This window comes from Octopus bimaculoides, chromosome 6, assembly GCF_046866305.1.
Source record: "Octopus bimaculoides isolate indiv1 chromosome 6, ASM4686630v1, whole genome shotgun sequence".
NCBI lineage: Eukaryota > Metazoa > Mollusca > Cephalopoda > Octopoda > Octopodidae > Octopus > Octopus bimaculoides.
In genome coordinates this window covers 117,434,515-117,453,135 of record NC_142933.1, presented here as the reverse complement: position 1 = coordinate 117,453,135, position 18,621 = coordinate 117,434,515, and the positions used below count along the sequence as shown (strand labels likewise).

The following is an 18,621-nucleotide window of genomic DNA, read 5'->3' as shown; positions in this document are numbered from 1 at the left end:
AATATTGTTCCCTATATTATTATTATTATTGTTATTATTGTTATATTGGTAAGGGTTAATAACGTTTGGTTCAATGATATTACTGTTTGAACTCTCTAGTAGATGCAAAAGCCTCATATTGTGTGCAGATATTATCTGTAAAATGTTCTTCATGTTAGAGAAACTGAATCTTACCTTGTGTGTGTTTATGACTTGGGAGTAATGAGAGTTTTTAGGAAAGTTCTTATTTATAGCGTTTTGGAACTGGGATACCAAGTTTGTTTTTACATTTTTACTGTTGTCCAACCCACTATCCGGCAGCGTCCAATTCTCTAACGGTTTTTTTCAAATGAATTAAGTCATAACCTTATCCATCTATTGTTTTCATAATCGGTCATAATGTCTTACGTTTAAGATGATTCCCATGCTTTCCCTGATGAGAAGGTTACAATTTTAATATCAAAGATCCCTATGGATCACACAGGTTGTAATCCTTTGAAACATATGTAGGAATAAAGTATGCAATTATAACATGCGTTTTCTCCAATCCTTAAATTCTTAAATATACTCAAATAGCCAAAATTTCAAGGAGTTCCTGCCTTAAAAACAGGAACTAAACCACAGTTATTTTGTGTTCTTTGCTACATTGGTTTCTATTAAACCATTTATTCTATCAGAAGAATTTTTATTCATTAAGATAGAAGAAATACACATAATTATATATATATATATATATATATATATATATATATATATATATATATGCGTGTGTGTGTGTGTGTGTGTAAATGTATCTGTTTTGATTGGAGATCTGGGCTTGTGCAAAATATCTATCATATCCTCTTGTATGAAAAATAGTTTTTTTTTTTAAATGACAACGTAGTAGAGAAATAAAGTACCTTTTAATATCCAAAGTAAATCTATTTCAGCATTATATTGTTGTTGTTGCTGTTTAAGCCTACCTAAACCCTGATTGAAACTGAATAGACTTGCAAATGGCATTCTTGTATATGCACCCAATATTGCTTTCTTGATTTTCTTGTAGTTATCACGTGGTTATCTAATGTTGCATTATAGAATGTCTTCTTAGGGTTTCAACAATTCTTAATCGGTACTGCATAAATTTAAAAGAAATTCGGCTGCTAACTCTAGCAGTAATTGCTGGATGTTCAAGCTACTTTGTAACCGTACGTGCTTCCTTTTTTTCTGATGATGATGATGATGATGATGATGATGACGATAGTAGTGGTGGTGATAGTGGTGGTGGTGGTGGTGGTGGTGGTGGTGGTGGTGGTGGAAGTGCTGCTGATGATGTAAGGAAAAAAAACTAAAAATAACAATTAACAATTAATTTTGAAATTTCGGTAAAAGGAAGGATTCCATATTTACTCCTTTTTACGTTTTATTTTGTATATACATTCATATATCCTTAATCCTCGCCACAATACAAAATCACACAATGAAAAAAAATAAACAATGAAGCTTTTAGGGCTTAAGACTGAAACGCTTCTTGGGCCTCTTTCATAGCCTTTTGTCTCACTGAGTCTTGCATTCTATTCAAAACGGTCTTATTGGGTCTGAAAATCTTTGATTCAAATTGTCCTTTAATTCCGCTCTCGTCTCTTTGCACGACTAATATTCTCGCGTTCTTCCTGTACGCGAACAACTGGATACGGAACAGCTAAAATGTAACAAAACGGAAAGTTGAGATCTCAATTAAAAAATTATTTTGTCGAGTTAAAATGTTTATTGGGCATCAAACATAGCAAAGTATCTCAAAACAACAAAACTTATAAATTTTATGAACCACACTGTCACTCTCTCTCTCACCATGAACAACACCTCTCACTGATACTCACCCAGGCAACTTTAGAATCAAAGAGGCTATCCTAATTAATAAGCTGAAATCAGCATTAACAACAGAAAAGCGCTACACGATGCAGAATGGCTATTATAACATCAATCTGCACATGTTACTACCATCTCCAACATATCTGAGCAATGATAATAGCTTTATCCCATATTCCATTTCTCCACTTGTCTTGATGAAGGGTTTCTAACCCCCAAAATATCGGAGAAATACAAAGCTAAAGCTTCAGCTGTTGCTGTCTTCCCTTTTGTAGTTTACTTTTGTACTTCATTTCGCATTCTTTCGGCCTTGACAAGTTTTTGTGTAATTCAATATTACACAATACTTCACTTAAACTTCTCCATGAATATTAATATTGGGATTAATGTAGCCTAAGGTATATGTCTAGTTAATCAAGATGTTTTAGTCGGAAATAAAGCAGCTGATTTTCAATTCAAAACAGGTTCGATATCTATTTATAGAAACAAGATGTTGAGTGTCTTTACCTTGAAGTAAGGATGATCAAGATCGGGATAACGAATAATTCCCAGATCAACGACACTACGTTCTGCGTAATCTCGTTTCACGAAGAGTGCTGCCAAACTATCGAGAGCTGCACCAGTTGCAGCAACGAAATTTCCAAAGTCAACGATATCAATTTTAGTGGCTGCCAGAACGTCTGGATCAACAACAACTTCATTTTTAAACCATTCAATAATTTCATTCACCTGAAAAAAACAAAACAAAACAAAAGTATGAAAATGATAAAAAAGAAGAAAAATAATTGCCATTATGATTTTTGTTAAATTACGGAAGCAATGGTAAAATTATATAAAATAAGAATAAAAAATAGTTGTGCAGATCAATGGGTTTCACATGCAGCACTTCAGTGTACACCAATTTGACACTGGACCGGTTTGATCCAAGACTTTTAAGAGATTAGTAACTTGGGAGAAGATCTGACAACGGAAGTGATTCTCACTTATTAATTGGCTGAAATGTATGGAAGAGGCGTCGAGCATCTACATAATTTTGATAGTACTTAGCTACTCGGGAGAAATCAGACCAAATTTGAACACCGTTACCTAAATGGACAAATAGGTTCTGTTATTTGAAGTATTTTCTTTTGTTTGCTTAATAACGTTTATGGTTGCCAAGCTACGGGCGTTAGCAGTAATATACTTCAAGTACTGGCCGTTGACCTCTGCATCGTGAAAGTGTCGATACTTGTCTGTGGGTGACTCTTTCGCCGAGACTGTACCTCCTCCGTTCTGCTTCTCGTGGCTTCACCTGTAACCCTAAGTTGGGTGATTGACGTGTGTTATGCCTTGAAAAGATCGACGTGTGTTTCGTCCAGAACGATACATTTTCATAATTGCCATCAATACCTATGTCTTGTCTGCTACCCGGAAACCTGTAGGTAGGAGTCTTGACCAGATGTTAAGTTATTTAAGCAACTGTCCTTTAGGAATCTCTAGTCGACCTAATTTACTGATGTTCTGAAATATACCGAAGAACTAAGACGGTAAGTTCAATTGTTTTTAGAAATACGTTTTCCCCAAAATCGCAGTAACACTAGAAACAGAAATTTTATGCTGTCCCAAACGTACTTTGATGTAAGAACGTTGCTGAAGACTTTACCTTCTAAAAATATATCTAGTCTATCAGCTTTGTTGAAGCTAATCTCACAAGAGATGTTGAACTAATCACAATAATCTCACAACTTCACAGTGCTGCAACAGCTTACAGTGTTTAGTTATTGCTACTCCGTGGTATTTGGAGACGTTCAACAGATGAATAGAAACCTAAGAAATCGGCCATTATTGGTTTGGGTATTATGATACATTTGTTATGTAATTTATAAAACCGGAAAAAATTTCAGTTACGTACAATTTCTTCATCAACAGAATTTTGAGCGAAACGAATCTGGTTGTAACCTTTATATCTACTTCTGATAACATCTTCACCATTATCTGATCTCAAGGCTACATTTTGCTTCATAAGGTAAACATAATCATCGAATGTCATATTTCTGCCTCTGTTGTCCTTTCTCGCTTTCGCTAGGACTCTATTCGTTGCAGCAATAATGATCTGGAATAGAAAAATCCAAATGGAATGTCAACAATGGAATATTAAATAATCTCGTATGAAATTACCTCCAATATTATTAACTCGTTATTTATCTAATCACAACAAACGGTTCCTTTCTGTTATCGTAAAGTGATCGAGAAATAAGAGAGCAGATTCAAGTACAAAGGTTGCAATTTGTCAACAAAATGTGCACCATTCGCATCAGTCTCGCTGGAGTGGAAGGGGGCCTGTAAAAGTTATAATGCATTCCTTTAATCCAATCAGACCAAACCATTAAACATATTTTAAATACATGTCATAGATAACCTAAGAATAAAATTAACTCGCAAGTGGCTGAGTACTCCACAGACATGAATACCATTAACGTAGTCCTCAGGGAGAGTCAGCCTCACACAGAATACGACAAGGCTGGCCCCTATCAATTACAGCTACAACTCATTTTGGCCAGCTGAGTGGACTGGGGTAAGACAAACCTTCAAGTGGTTGGAAGAAAACGAAAAATGATCCTATGCAGGGGGCAGGGAAATCTTTTTAGTCAAGGTCACTGTGGGTGTTAATCCGGTCCTAACAGTGACATTTGTGGGTCTCACATATCTGGAAGCCAAGCCTTCAGATAAACACCGATGCGTAGGTTGTTATCAAACTGAAGTCACTACACGAGGGAATAGCAATTATTTCGTCTTAACTTTCACTGCTTATACTAAACACGACATTTTTGCCTTACGATATAGAACATTTTCTTTTATTTCACTCTTTTTTAAAAATGGCACTCCATCACTTACAACGACGAGGAGCGTCCGAGCGAAGTAGTTAAGGGATTTGGGCATGTAATTATTAACAATAAACCAATAAAATACTAATTAATTATGAATAGATCTGAGAATAGTTCTTGTTTATGAAATGAACGTTCTTAACCATACGAACGTCGCACTTTAAATTTAGAAACAAAAGTTCCTGTTTCGAACCCAATCTAGGAATGTATATAAAATCAGTATTAAAACATGGTGACACAAAACGTGATTAGCAAGCAAAATTGTTTCGACACACCCACGCTTGTGTCTATTTATTTATTTATTTGCTATGAGTTGGGTGAACATTTTCCTACTGTAACCCCAGGCCCACCAAAGCCTTATGAGTGTATTTGATAGACGGAAATTGAATAAAGCCCGTCACACACACACACATATATATATATATATATATATATATATATATGTATGTATGTATGTATGTATGTATGTATGTATGTATGTATATATATATATATATATATATATATATATATATATATATATATATATCATTGTGTGTGTATGCATGTATGTAATCATGTATGTGTGTGTGCCTGCGTACGTGCGTGTGTGTGTGCGTTCTTGTCCTCAGTCACCACTTGACAGCCGGTGTTCATTTGTTTGCGACACCGTAACTTAGCGGTTCGGCAAGTACCAGACTTTAAAATAAGTATCATGGTCTATTTGGTCCACTAAAGTTCTTCAAGAAGGTGCCCCAGCATGGCCGAAGTCCAATGACTGAAATAAGTAAATAAATAAGTAAATGAATGTGTTCTTACCTGCAATTCTTCGTCCATAGCCTTGACCGTCTCTGAGGTAAGATTGCTGAAGCTGGCAGCCAAGCTACAGTGGTAAGGAATATGATCGGTCTTCATAATCTCGCTGGTTCTTGAGTGCACCCACATTTCTCGTGCTTGTTTTACCACCATATCAGCTGTTTCAATTCCAGCCTCAACTGCTGCCGCACCTTTAGATATTCGAAAACTATAAAATAAATGATGCTCACGTAATCCCTCACTACCTCACACAAACTTCCCTTTCCCACAGTTCCTCTACTCGCTACCGTCACCGCTGCAAGACAATCCCAAAATTCTTCATTCCTATTCTAACCTTTTGATTGAAAATTTCGTTGAAATCAGATACTCTTTAATTCTTGTCCTTTTCTCACTTACCATTTAATATCTTCTACACAACAGCGACCGGCATATAATCCGTTCGAATCTGCTCGAACGGATTAAGAAAAAATATATAAATCATCGTTTCAGATCTCACTGTACATAGTACAAATAACGATTTTTATTTATCGATTAGCATACACTGATCAGCAAGCAATTTTGTTCGCTGAAATTATAAACGAAGCCAGTAGCTTGTTTAAGCTGAAAAGATTCGGATAGTTCTGAGTGATAAGACATAACATGTCGAAACACTGGTTTCCCAGAATCCCTTTGCGCTAGTGAACCAAGTGTTATGAACTCACAGTCGTTGTAAAAGAGAGTTGTTCTCCTGTGATGTACACAACAGCGACCAGCATACATTGCGTTCGAAGCTGCCAGAATTTATTAAAACTAAATATGCAACGTAATTGCCATCATGTTCTCCCTGTTATTTTTCTCTTTCTCCCGATGTTCTTTCTGTCTCTCTCTTGGTTCTTTACTTCTTATTTCATACTTTTCTCTTTTTTTCCCTCTCACACAATTTCTTTTCATACTACTGCCACTATTGCAAACCAATCCCCAAATTCTTCACTCCACGTCTGAGTTTAATCAAGCGCTCTCAAATTCTGGTCTTTGTCTCCTACTATATCCAATGTCTTTCTTTCTTTTGCTCTACTAGTCGGTGATTGTCAATTTTTGCGTACCTGGTAGAAAGACTACCATTTGTATGCGTATGAGTGTGTGAATGCGTGTGTGCTTGCGCGTGTGTGTATGTGTTTGTGTTCTGTTACTGTATTGTTTCTACTCGTAATTTTCCGTCCTCACTCGTATGTTGTCGCCCTTCACTTTTAGTCTTTGCTTGTTCATTATCTCAGTAATGACCCCTATATCACCGCGCAACAAGAGGACTAGTACTAGTGAATTTTAAGACTTTGGATATTAAACGCACCGAAACTATGCAAAGTTTGGTCTCCGCGGCTGATGAGAGGATTTCCATGTTTATTAGTCTTTTGTCCTTCTCCCTAAATAGTTTCCATGGCGCACGCACGCACACACACACACACACACACACACACACACATACACACACACACACACACACATGTAACAAAATAGAATGTAATGCAATTGGTCTGACTAAATTTTGTAAAAAACTTTTCATGTCTGCGTAGTTAAGAAAGCTAGCTTCGCATTCACATATTTCCAAATTCGATAATATTTTTGCGGTTGAAGGCGCTGAGCAGGCAGATTCGTTAGCGCGTCGGGCAAAAAACATAGCAGCATTTCGTCTGTCTGTACGTTCTGAGTTCAAATGTCACCGAGATCGATCTTGCCTTTCAACCTTTCGGGTTCTATAAAAAAAAAGTACCATTTGAGCGGTGAGGTTGATATAATCGACTTTCCTCCTACCCCGATTTTGCTGGCCTTGTGCCAAAATTTGAAACCAATATTTTTGAGGTGGAGTGTATGGCTGGTATTTGTTATTAATTAAGAATCATTCAGCCAATCAACAAAATTGGTTTAATTTCGATTTTAGTTCATGACTTTACCGATGTCTTTAGTTAGGCATGGCACAATTTTAGAAGCTTTTGGAAACAAAATATGTGGACAATATTGGGCGTAAGCGTGGTTGTGTGGTAAGAAACTTGCTTCCGAACCATATGGTTTCGGGTTCTGTCCCACAATGTGGCGCACTGGGCAGTTGTCTTTTACTATAGCCTTGGCCTGACCAAAGCCTTGTAGACGGAAACTGAAAGAAGCTCATTGTGTATATATATATATACATACACACACACACAGTTGACAGAAGTAAACAGACACCACATAAAACATCGTTTTATGTTTATTCTAACTTGTAAAAGTTTATATTTTTTATTAATTGACATTTTTATGTTTCAGGTTCTATATGTGACTGTTTAATCATTCCATGTACAAAAGAAGCCTTGGATTTCCCCGAATTAGACTGAAGTCTCATCATCCGATGGTTATCGTCATCTGCCAACCTCACGGCAGAAGTGGATGCAGCGTTGTATGTCCGACGGATACCACTCTCTTCTGGGGCTGTTTCGGCCCTCGTGGCAGAAGTGGATGCAGTGTTGCGTAACCCGACGTATAGCACACTTTTGTGGGGTTTTTGCGGCCTTTGCGTCAGTAGCACGCACTCAATAGGTTTCACGCTGCTCTGGAGTAGTTCCAGCTCTTGCAGCGGCAGTTCTTTTCAACAGTCTATAGGACCTCCGGTCCTCAGTTTCCGTAGCCTGTCACCGCTCCTGCCTTGCCACTGCAGAAGACTTTCTACGAATGATTGCTCTCTTTTTAAGTGGCATGCTTGTATTTTCTGGAAAAGGAAAATTGGTTTTAGTGTACCACGTGATTTTCGGTTCTATTATAAGTTAACAAAAGCCCCTTTATTTTGTCTTCCCACATGTTCCATTATCTTGGCACTCCGTCGCTTACGACGTCGAGGGTTCCAGTTGATCCGATCAACGGAACAGCCTGCTCGTGAAATTAACGTGCAAGTGGCTGAGCACTCCACAGACACGTGTACCCTTAACGTAGTTCTCGGGGATATTCAGCGTGACACAGTGTGACACAGTGTGACAAGGCTGGCCCTTTGAATTACAGGTACAACAGAAACAGGAAGTAAGAGAGAGAAAAAGTCGTGGTGAAAGAGTACAGCAGGGTTCGCCACCATCCCCTGCCGAAGCCTCGTGGAGCTTTAGGTGTTTTCGCTCAATAAAGACTCACAACGCCCGGTCTGGGAATCGAAACCGCGATCCTATGATCACGAATCCGCTGCCCTAATCACTGGGCCATTGCGCCTCCACTCGTCTTCCCACATAGTCTGTGCATAAAGTAACAGCTTTCTGAAAGATACGTATAGCTTTCGCTAGTAGCAGCAAGACTAGAATCCACATTTCTGCTATGTTCCTGCACAAGCTTTCCCATATGTTTTAAATTCCATTAATTTTTAATTTTTTATTTTTTAATATATTTTTTCAATAGAAAAATAAGAATAGAGCAAATTTTCGGTAACTTGTGGATTAAAAGAAACAATCTCATAAGAAAAGACAAACGAGCCATTAACAACCAATAAGAATTAGTTCGATGGCTATTACGAGGTTCATTCCAAAAGTTTTGAGACTTTTTCAAGAGAGACATTTAATAATTTCAAGCAAGTACAAAAATCTAATCTTCTACAAAGTGGGATCCTCTGACGTCCAGCCATGATCGTTGTTCCATTTTGTATGTCAAGGTGTATTTTTCGTTTTTGAAGGCAATAGAATGTCGTGTAATGGAAATTTGACTTCTGTTTCTCGGTAACGATTGCTACTAGATTTTTGCGTGCAGAATTAATTGCTAGTTTGGTTTTATTGTCAGCACGTATCATTTTGCAATCCCTAGTTGCATACTTTTGATAAGAAACTGCTCCGACCTCTCTCTCTTGCATAATTTATGCAATGCATAATTCATAAGTACTTCGTAGTGAATATATGTGAGAATAAAATGCTGTTTTGGTCATTTAACTATAAAAAAAACAAAAAAACTATCAGTCATTTGCTCTTATTGTAATAGATATCATTTTATAACAGTAGATAAGTCAAATAATCTTTTCTATTCTAGGCACAAGGCTCGAAATTTTGTGGTGGGGGAGTCGATTACAACGATACCAGTACGCAACAAGTACTTAATTTATCGACCCCGAAAGAATGAAAGGCAAGGTTGACCTCGGCGGGATTTGAACTCAGAACGTAAAGGCAGACGAAATACCGCGAAGCATTTCGCCCGGTGTGCTAACGTTTCTGCCAGCTCGCCACCTTAAGTCAAATAAATAATGAAGACGGAAAGCTTCTTACAGTGCGAAAGGGAAACATTAAGTAACCTTTCAGGCACAAAAACTCATCATCAGATGTGGACGACTAAAAGAAATGTAAGTTTACAGTTGACCCTGCCATGTTGGTTGCTGTACTGGCAGTTGAAAGTTGAAGTTGAAAGAAAATTATTCGAAAATAGGATAAAGTATTTTGAAAGAAATAACTTCAGGTAATTCCCTGATGTCCTTGACTTGACAATGTTCACATCAGTTGGTTGGGTTATATATGCAACCACTGGCTCGTATTCTGCACAATAGCCTATCCCAAAGTTGGCGCACCACGTTGTGCTACACTAGATACATTTTAAATTTTCTAATTGTTTAATAATATAATAATACACACACACGCGCTCGTGCATACACACATATATACACGTATGCATATGTGTATGGATACACATGTATACGTGTATGTGTGAGTATGCGGTCCTATACAATAGTGCATATACACATTTATATGTATATGTGTGCACATGCGCGTATATCTATATATAAATTCAAATATTTGTATTTATGAAATCCTTTTTATAAAGGTTTTTACTAGGTAAAACAATACTCACTGATACCACCGGCAACTGAAAAATAAAACAATAATATTAGTATGGATTAATATTTTCAATCCAGTGTTATGCGTATTTTTATTAACATGAAGCGAATAATGTTTCTGACAAGAAGTAAGGAAATCTTGATTTGATAATTTTCAACGGAGAAAAGTTGCGAAGATAAAATATCGTGACGAGGAAGTTTGTGTATTCACTGATTAATGTAGAATCTCGGAATAGTGTGATGGGAAACTAATTTACCATAGCAAGAGAAGATATGTGAAGCTGTAATAGACATAGACATCCCAAAACAAAATGGCTGTTGTGGCATTTTTGAAAAACGGATTTAAAAACATTTCAGTAATGATGATAATGATGATGATGATGATGATGATGATGATGATGATGATAATAATAATAATAATAATAATAATTGAAATACAAAAGATGCGGCCTCTTAAAGCAAGAACTCTTCCTGTTATTGTGGATGTCCTAGGTATGATAAAAAAGGGTTCTCAGAAACATTTAGATAATATCCCAGGAGAACCATGTCTCAGAGAAATCCAAAAGATTGTGCTGCCAAGTACTGCCCACATCCTTAGGAAAACCCTATCAATTTAAATGCCTGTGATGTATTAAATGAAGATATTCCGCTACTGCCCCTGCCACTTTCCCCTCCATAAGCTTTCAGTCATACTGTAACATCTCTTATCCTTCACTCACCCTAGGACGGTGGGTGTGTCTCGGCGAGTGTTTGTAACAAACATGCAGATTATAAGTATATAATAATAATAATAATAATCTTTTCTACTCTATGCACAAGGCCCGAAATTTTGGGTGAGGATGTAATCGATTACAACGACCCCAGTTCGCAACTGGTACTTAATTTATCGACCCCGAAAGGATGAAAGGCAAAGTTGACTTCGGCGAAATTTGAACTCAGAACGTAAAGACAGACGAAATACCGCTAAGCATTTCGTCCGACGTGCTAACGATTCGGCCAGCTGGCCGCCTTACTGCTACAACAACAACAGCAACTACTACTACTACTACTACTACTACTGATGATGATGATGATAAATGGTATGGTTCTTGGTCTAATATTATTATTGTTAAATCATGCTAAACACCATTGCTCTTAATGCAGACTGTTTCGTGTGAAATGTGAATATCTGTCCTAGTGAGCGTCTTGAGAAACACAAACTCAACTCAAGTCTCAGCCATTTCATTTAATATATTCTTCGTACCTGCGATTTCTAATCGTGGTCAATAGATTAGAAAGGAATGACATCTTATTTTCTCTCAATAAATTGGACGAAACAAAATCCATTGATGCTTACGTGACATTAAAACGTTCACCAGAGGAGATTAAATTGATAGTTCCACCGCTCGATGAAAATTGTGTCTTATGGGATATTTCATTTTGGTATACGACAAATTTAATAACTATCCTCCATCAAAATTTGTTGTTTCCTATCAATTCTTCCAAATAGAGAATATTCAATTTAATCTATGAGCCCTAAGACTTGATGAAAGAATGAGACTTCCCGAGCAATTTCTAGATTCCATCACCAGATTTGCCAACAAACTGTAACAGGAATATCGTATTTCCAAATCTGGTCATATATTATTTTACTGTTTCACATTTTAAGGCGGTGAGTTGGCAGAGTTCTTAGCGTCTTGGACAAAGTACTTTGCGGCATTTCTTCCGGCTTTGTGTTCTGAATTCAAATGTCCACGAGGCCAACTTTGTCTTTCACCCCTTTCGGGATCGATAAAATAAAGTACCAGTCAAGTAGTGGGATCGATATAATCGCCTAGTCCCCTACTTACAAAAATTCAGGCCTTGTGCCTATAGTGGAAATAATTATTGTTAATCTGGTAGGGATTACTAATGAATTCAATGTTATTTGCCCCTAAGTTTTCTGTTTCTCTCTGGAGCGATAATATCTTTCTGTTACAGTCTACATATGTAACGCATAACTATGAAATAGAACCTGATTAATAAACTTAGGAAAAGATTCGAAAACGTTATCTGTAATAGATATTTACATTATTATCATTTATATTATTAATAAGATAACTGACTGGAAAAGTAATTATTTATATCAAGCGTGATTATACAAACATGCATACATACTTACGTACATACACACAGAGCATGTGTGTATGCGTGCGTGCGTGTGTGTGTATGTGTGTGTGTGTGTGTGTGTGTGTGTGTGTGTGTGTGTGTGTGTGTGTATACATGATGTGTGCGTGTTTGATTAGTACTATACTATACTTAATAGTATTACTGATTATGATATACAGAACAAATGTTGGATAAATTACAATAAACACAAGTTTATATAATTTGTACCCTACTAACGTTTCACTGTTGTGATTGTTTTGGAACCTTTGCATAAGATGTTTAACGATAACGAATCGTCAGGGGAACGCTTTATTTCATTCTGTTACAGGCATCGGATGTCTAAGACAATTGCCCTTGAGATATCAAAAGCAGAGGTTCCAAACAACCACAATGTTGAAAAACGTTCGAGGAGAACAAACGATATAAATTTGTGTTTATTATAATTTCTCCTGTACACACACACACACACACACACACACACACACACACACACACACACACACACACATTTAAGCCACAGCTCAGTGGGACGGCTACTGTATTTCGCTTAGTTGTATTCTGGATTCAAATCCAACCATTTATAGTTTCCTCAAACATCAAAGTTAGGATGTTGCAAAGAGTATTAGGATTTCCTAGTGTCACAATCGTATCATAGCAGAATACCATAGATAGATTATGCTTTCGACTTCGTCCCATACATAAGGTTTTTAAAAGTGTTTGTTGTCTATATTATTCTTTCAACACTTTTCAACATTGTTGTTAACATAGTCACAATGGAAATGCAAAGAGAAATGAAACAATATTTTTTAATAGAAAGTTGTATGTGGCTGTTTCTAGAGCACGTTCACTTCTTTTTTTATCATGAAGATAAAAATAATATATAACGACTCACAAGATAAAAGATCCTACAAGTGTATATATAACAAAGAATATAGTTTTTAAATTGTTGCTTCCTAACACTTCATTTCAGTATTACATGAGAACTTACTTCCTTTCGAGGGCCAAATGCTTAAAAAAAAGGTGGAAAGAAGGAAAGAAATTTATGGAATTTATGTTTTTCTGCAACGTTCGACGGATTTTGCTAGTTAGCATAACTCGCGTTTCCTTTCTACAACGAAACTTGACTTTCGTACTCCTCAAATTATCAATGATACGATCTCCCTACGCGGGCGCGAAGCCTAAAATTATAGAGGAAAGATTTAAGGTGTTGTGGCATTCATGCCAGCCCGAAGATATTTACGAAAGTGATTGCGATTAGAAAAAAAAATTTATATTTACCGGGGGAGATTGCAACAGTGCTTAAGATGAAAAGGAGTGGAATCATCATGATTGCTTCTTGCTTGCGTTGCAAGTGGTTTTGCTCTCTGGTGAAGACCTGTTTTTATAAGACTGTTCGAACAGCTGAAACCATCATCGTCGTCCTTTTCCTCCTCATCATCATTGACCCACAACTACTACTACTACTACTACTACTACTACTACTACTACTACTACTTTCAAATATTTAAGAGTTTGTGGCCTTAGATAAAAAGTATAAAGCAAGAAACCAATAACCTAGCTATAATAGATATATAAAGAGGTTTGCAGATTGAAGAATTATGTGAAGTCACAACTGTTCAGTATAACGAAATAGATTCTCTTGTCATTTGTTTATTAAATGGTAGCTATGAAAGAATTTGTATTGCTATTTAAACGAAATGTTTCGTTGATCAGATCAATGCATATACACATTATCTGATTATCGACAAATATGTTCATTTTTTTTCCCCCGTATTCTTTCTTCCTTTTATTTCCCAATTTCTTTCTCTTCTTTTATTTTTTTACGTTTCTTTAAGAATTAGTTCTGAATGCATGCGGGATTTTTTTTTCAAGAGATTATTTCGCCTTAAAACTTGTTTAAAATAGCAACAGCTGTCAATTATATTTATATTATTTTTTACACTTTTTCGCTTAGTTTGCGACCAAGGTGATAAAACTTTTTCCATCCTCTTGATCCTCAGGCAAAGAGCAAGACTGCAAAATCATTCGATTTTGCAGTCTTAACACCAATTAAACTTACCACACTCTGCTGCCAACGCAGAGCTTCAACAGTTTCCTTGGATTTCATGTCTTACTTTTTTACAATTTTATGAGAATCTTATGAGGATAAACCCAAATTGATTTTTAACCCACCTTTTAATCTCTTACCGTGCAGATTATTCTATTTAAACAGCTATACTTTTATTAAATATGAAGTAGATATATAATCGATGAAGCCTTCTCTGGGTAATTCAAAAGTTTGAGGTGAAGGATTACTGATAGACATAAAAAAAAAAACTGCATGGTATTTCTTTTGGCGACTTCAACAGCTAGGTTATTTAGTCCAACAACAGCTAAGTGACATGACACATTCATGAGACGAAAAACGGACCGCTATACTTTTGTCCAATACTAAAATATCATAACCAACATAAATATCTGCAATTCACTCGACTTAATTCACCGTCGCCTGATTTAATATCACCAATTGAGGCTGGAATGTTTTTCGCAGAGTCTACTCTATTGCAAGCCTCGGGCTAAGGCTTCTATCTGAAGACAACTTCCTGCTTCCTCTCATCAGTCACAGACACCCTGAAAAAGGCCCGTACGAGACAATTTTTTTTAGTACGAAGAGAAACATAAATGGTAATGATTGATATGGCTAAACTTGATAACTTGGTTTTGCAACAGCGAATTCAGTGTCTCATTGTTCTGAATTCAAATCTTACATAGGCAGAATTAATCATGATTTCAATACTATTTTTACACGAATTGAATTAGAACAGAGGGTGAAAAAAAAAAATGGTTATTATTTATTCATCTTCTAATAGAATCCAAAAAATAGCGTTTGTTCCCCATCACCATTTCACAACCGGTGTTCATTTGGTCATGTCCCAGTAACTTAGTGGTTTCGCAAACAGAGAACGATGGAATAAGCACCACGCTCAAACGAAAAAAAGTACGGGAGTCGATTTGCTCGGCTCTTCAAGGTGGTGCCTTAGTATGGCTGCAGTCCAATAAATGAAACAATTTAAAGATTAAAGATAAAAGAAAAAGTTTCTGTTTTTCTGAAAGTAAAACAGAAGCATAATTTTTTCTAGTGGTTGTGGAGCAATCCATTAAAACACAATATTATTCACTTTGTAAGGCGTCGAGGTGGCAGAAACGTTAGCACGCCGGGCGAAAAGCTTAGCAGTATTTCGTCTGTCTTTACGTTCTATACGTACAGCCTTGGCCAAAGTATTAGGCCACCTCAATGTTTTGGGGTTCTGCTTTCTCGATGTTAATGAAACTCGTGCACATGGTAGATTATTGTATATTTCACAATATACATTAGTTTTAATATCTGGTTGACCCTTCTTTAGCTTTTATACGGTCAGGCATTGAATCAGCTAGTTTCTTGCAGGCGCTGGGCGCAATTTTACTCCGTTCTCCTCTCAACTTTTGGTACAAATGCTCTTTATTTTTAATTGTTGTGTTCCTGATAGCTTCACCAAGAGTTCCCCATAAGTGTTCGATTGGATTTAGATCGAAACTTTGAGCTGGCTAGTCCATGGGAAAAAATACCCTGTGTCTCAAACCATTGATGAGTATTCTTTGCTGTATATATATATATATATATATATATATATATATATATATATATATATATATATCCATGTGTGTGTGTCTTTGTATTTGTCTTCCACTACTACTTGACAACTGGTGTTGGTGTGTTTACTTCCTTGTAACTTAGCAGTTCGACAAAAGAGATGATAGAATAAGAACAAGAACTAGGCTTTAAAAAAGTCCTAGGGTCGATTTACTCAACTAAGACCGGATCTATTTCAAAACGGGGGCACCAGTTTTCATTTATGTTTTATGTAGTGTTTTTGGTACCGAAAGACTTTCAAACTTCGTATACTTATCTATTTTGTGTTATAGAACAGAAAAAAATTTTTGTATTCGAATTTATTTCATGTAAAAAATTGTCTTATTTCGATAATTTCTACTAATTAGGTTTTTTTGTTAAGAAGACTAAGAGTAAAAGATGTTTTATATGACACATTCTACCAGTTTCCCAAGTTTCAAAGTGTTTCGTTAGTGTTTCGTTAAGAAAATAATGGTGCCCCCGTTTTGAAATAGATCCCTAAGACCCTTCAAGGCAGCGCCCCAACATGGCCGTAGTCAAATGACTGCCATTGTCTCTGTTGCTGCTGTTAGTGCCGCTGGTACTGCCAGCCATCGCCATTGCTGCCGCCTCTGCCCCTGTCACTGTCTTCTCTGCCTCCACCGCTCTTCCTGTCGCTGACAATGATGATAACGACGACGTTATCAAGGACAACAGAAATAAACTTTAGTCCTTACATAAACAACATTACACAACATATTACATTACAAACACACATGCACATGCACGCACGCACACACACACACGTGCTTATAAATGCATTGATAATCCTCGATAGTCAAATTATATTGAAATACACTCTTAACGTAATCTTATCTTTCGAGTGTTGTCGACTTCTAATCAAAATAACAAAAACTACTCTGAATTAAAAGCTGTATTACACTTTCACCTTTCTTCTACTTTATCTTCTACACTACTGGTATCAGTAACATTCTCAACCACATGGTTCTGAGTTCAGTCCCACTGCATGGCACCTTGGGCTAGTGTCTTCTGCTGTAGCCTTGAGCTAACCAAAGCCTTGTGAGTGGATTTGGTAGATGGAAACTGAAAGAATCCCGTCATATGTATATATGATGTATTGGATGGCGAACAAAAGTGTGGAGTGGAATGAAAGCGTTTGAAGAGGCCAGTATAACGCAAGCAAGACTCAAAAGAGATCTAAGGAAGAATGTTAAGATCGAGAAGATGAATGAAAATGACCCTTTTGTGTGCACAGTTTGTGACAGACCATGCCTGTCTTTTGCTGGGTTCAAATCTCATTTGGCAACGCATGGAAAACGAACCTCCACCAACTATTCTGCCTATATGCCTGTGCGCACCTTTGAATGCAATGTATGCCAGAGGGTCTGCAAATCTAACAAATGCCTCAAGAGACAAAGAGCAGAACTTATCTGCAACTCTTGGTGGTCCAAATCAGAGGTGCAATCTATGTGGGTGTCTTTCCAGAACATTGTCTGGTTTAAAAAGCCACATCAGATGTGATGATGGTTCTAAGGAGTAGGTACAGGAGGGGGTCAAACTCTGCATAAGGAGTAGACAATCACCATGTATGTATGTATATATCTGTACGTGTGTGTGTGTGTGTGTGTCTGTATTTGTTTCCCCCACCATCACTACTTGACAACTGGTGTTGGTGTGTTTACACTCCCGTAACCTAGTGATTCGGCAACAAAGGCCAATAGAATAAGTACTAGACTTTAAAAATAAGTTTTTGGGTCGTTTTGTTTGACTAAAATCCTTCAAGGAGGTGCTTAAGCATGGCTGCAGTCAAATGACTGAAACAAATAAAAGAATAAACATGTATATGTGTGTGTGTGTGCATGTATTTACTTATACTGGTGTAAAACGGTACATTTGTTACACACACACACACAAAAAAAAAAAAACAGTACAAACTTAATTATGGATCAATATTGGTGCAAACATGGCTGTGTGGTTAAGAAGCTTTGGTTTGGGGTTCGGTCCTACTACACGGTACCTTGGGCAAGAGTTTTCAACTATAGCCCTGGGCCAACCAATGGATTGTGAGGGAATTTGGTAAATGGAAACCGTGTGGTAATGTGTTGTGTATGTATATATATATCCCACTCTCTGTCTTCCCTTCTTTGAACTTTTCCTATATTTCTGACGAAGAGCTCCGCTCGAAACGTTAAATCCTCTTTCTTTTCTTTCCATGTCCTTGCATTGTTGTTTTATCGTGTTTTTTCTTGCTTATTTATATATATCGTTGGTTCAAGTCAATGCACTAGACAGCCATTATGCACCCATACAAAAAACGCTCCCACGTTGACTATGTTGACACCAGTAAGGAACAATTATGAACTTTTCTTTTAATTACATCTTTTGAAATATGTATTTTTGATAAAGTTCGTTTTTTCAAGAACCGAAACATGTTAAATATCTCTGAGAAAATTATAAATTAAAATTCATTTTATATAGTGGCGTTTTCAAACTTCTTTTTTATAAATATATACCCACTCATATGCCACCTACACTTTTTATCTATCTATATATCTATATAT

At 36.7% G+C, this 18,621-nt stretch overlaps 1 protein-coding gene across 1 annotated transcript; it reads right to left on the bottom strand.

Annotated features, from left to right (window-relative positions):
- Nucleotides 1-1,330: 1,330 nt before the first annotated feature.
- LOC106875294 (uncharacterized) lies at nucleotides 1,331-13,798 on the bottom strand. The gene is made up of 6 exons (XM_014923384.3): nucleotides 13,690-13,798; nucleotides 10,299-10,313; nucleotides 5,490-5,677; nucleotides 3,719-3,919; nucleotides 2,335-2,556; nucleotides 1,331-1,660 (listed from the first exon to the last, which is right to left on the bottom strand). The coding sequence occupies exons 1-6, from the start codon at nucleotides 13,736-13,738 to the stop codon at nucleotides 1,472-1,474; spliced, it is 864 nt and encodes a 287-aa protein (XP_014778870.1). The 5' UTR covers nucleotides 13,739-13,798; the 3' UTR covers nucleotides 1,331-1,471.
- Nucleotides 13,799-18,621: the final 4,823 nt, after the last annotated feature.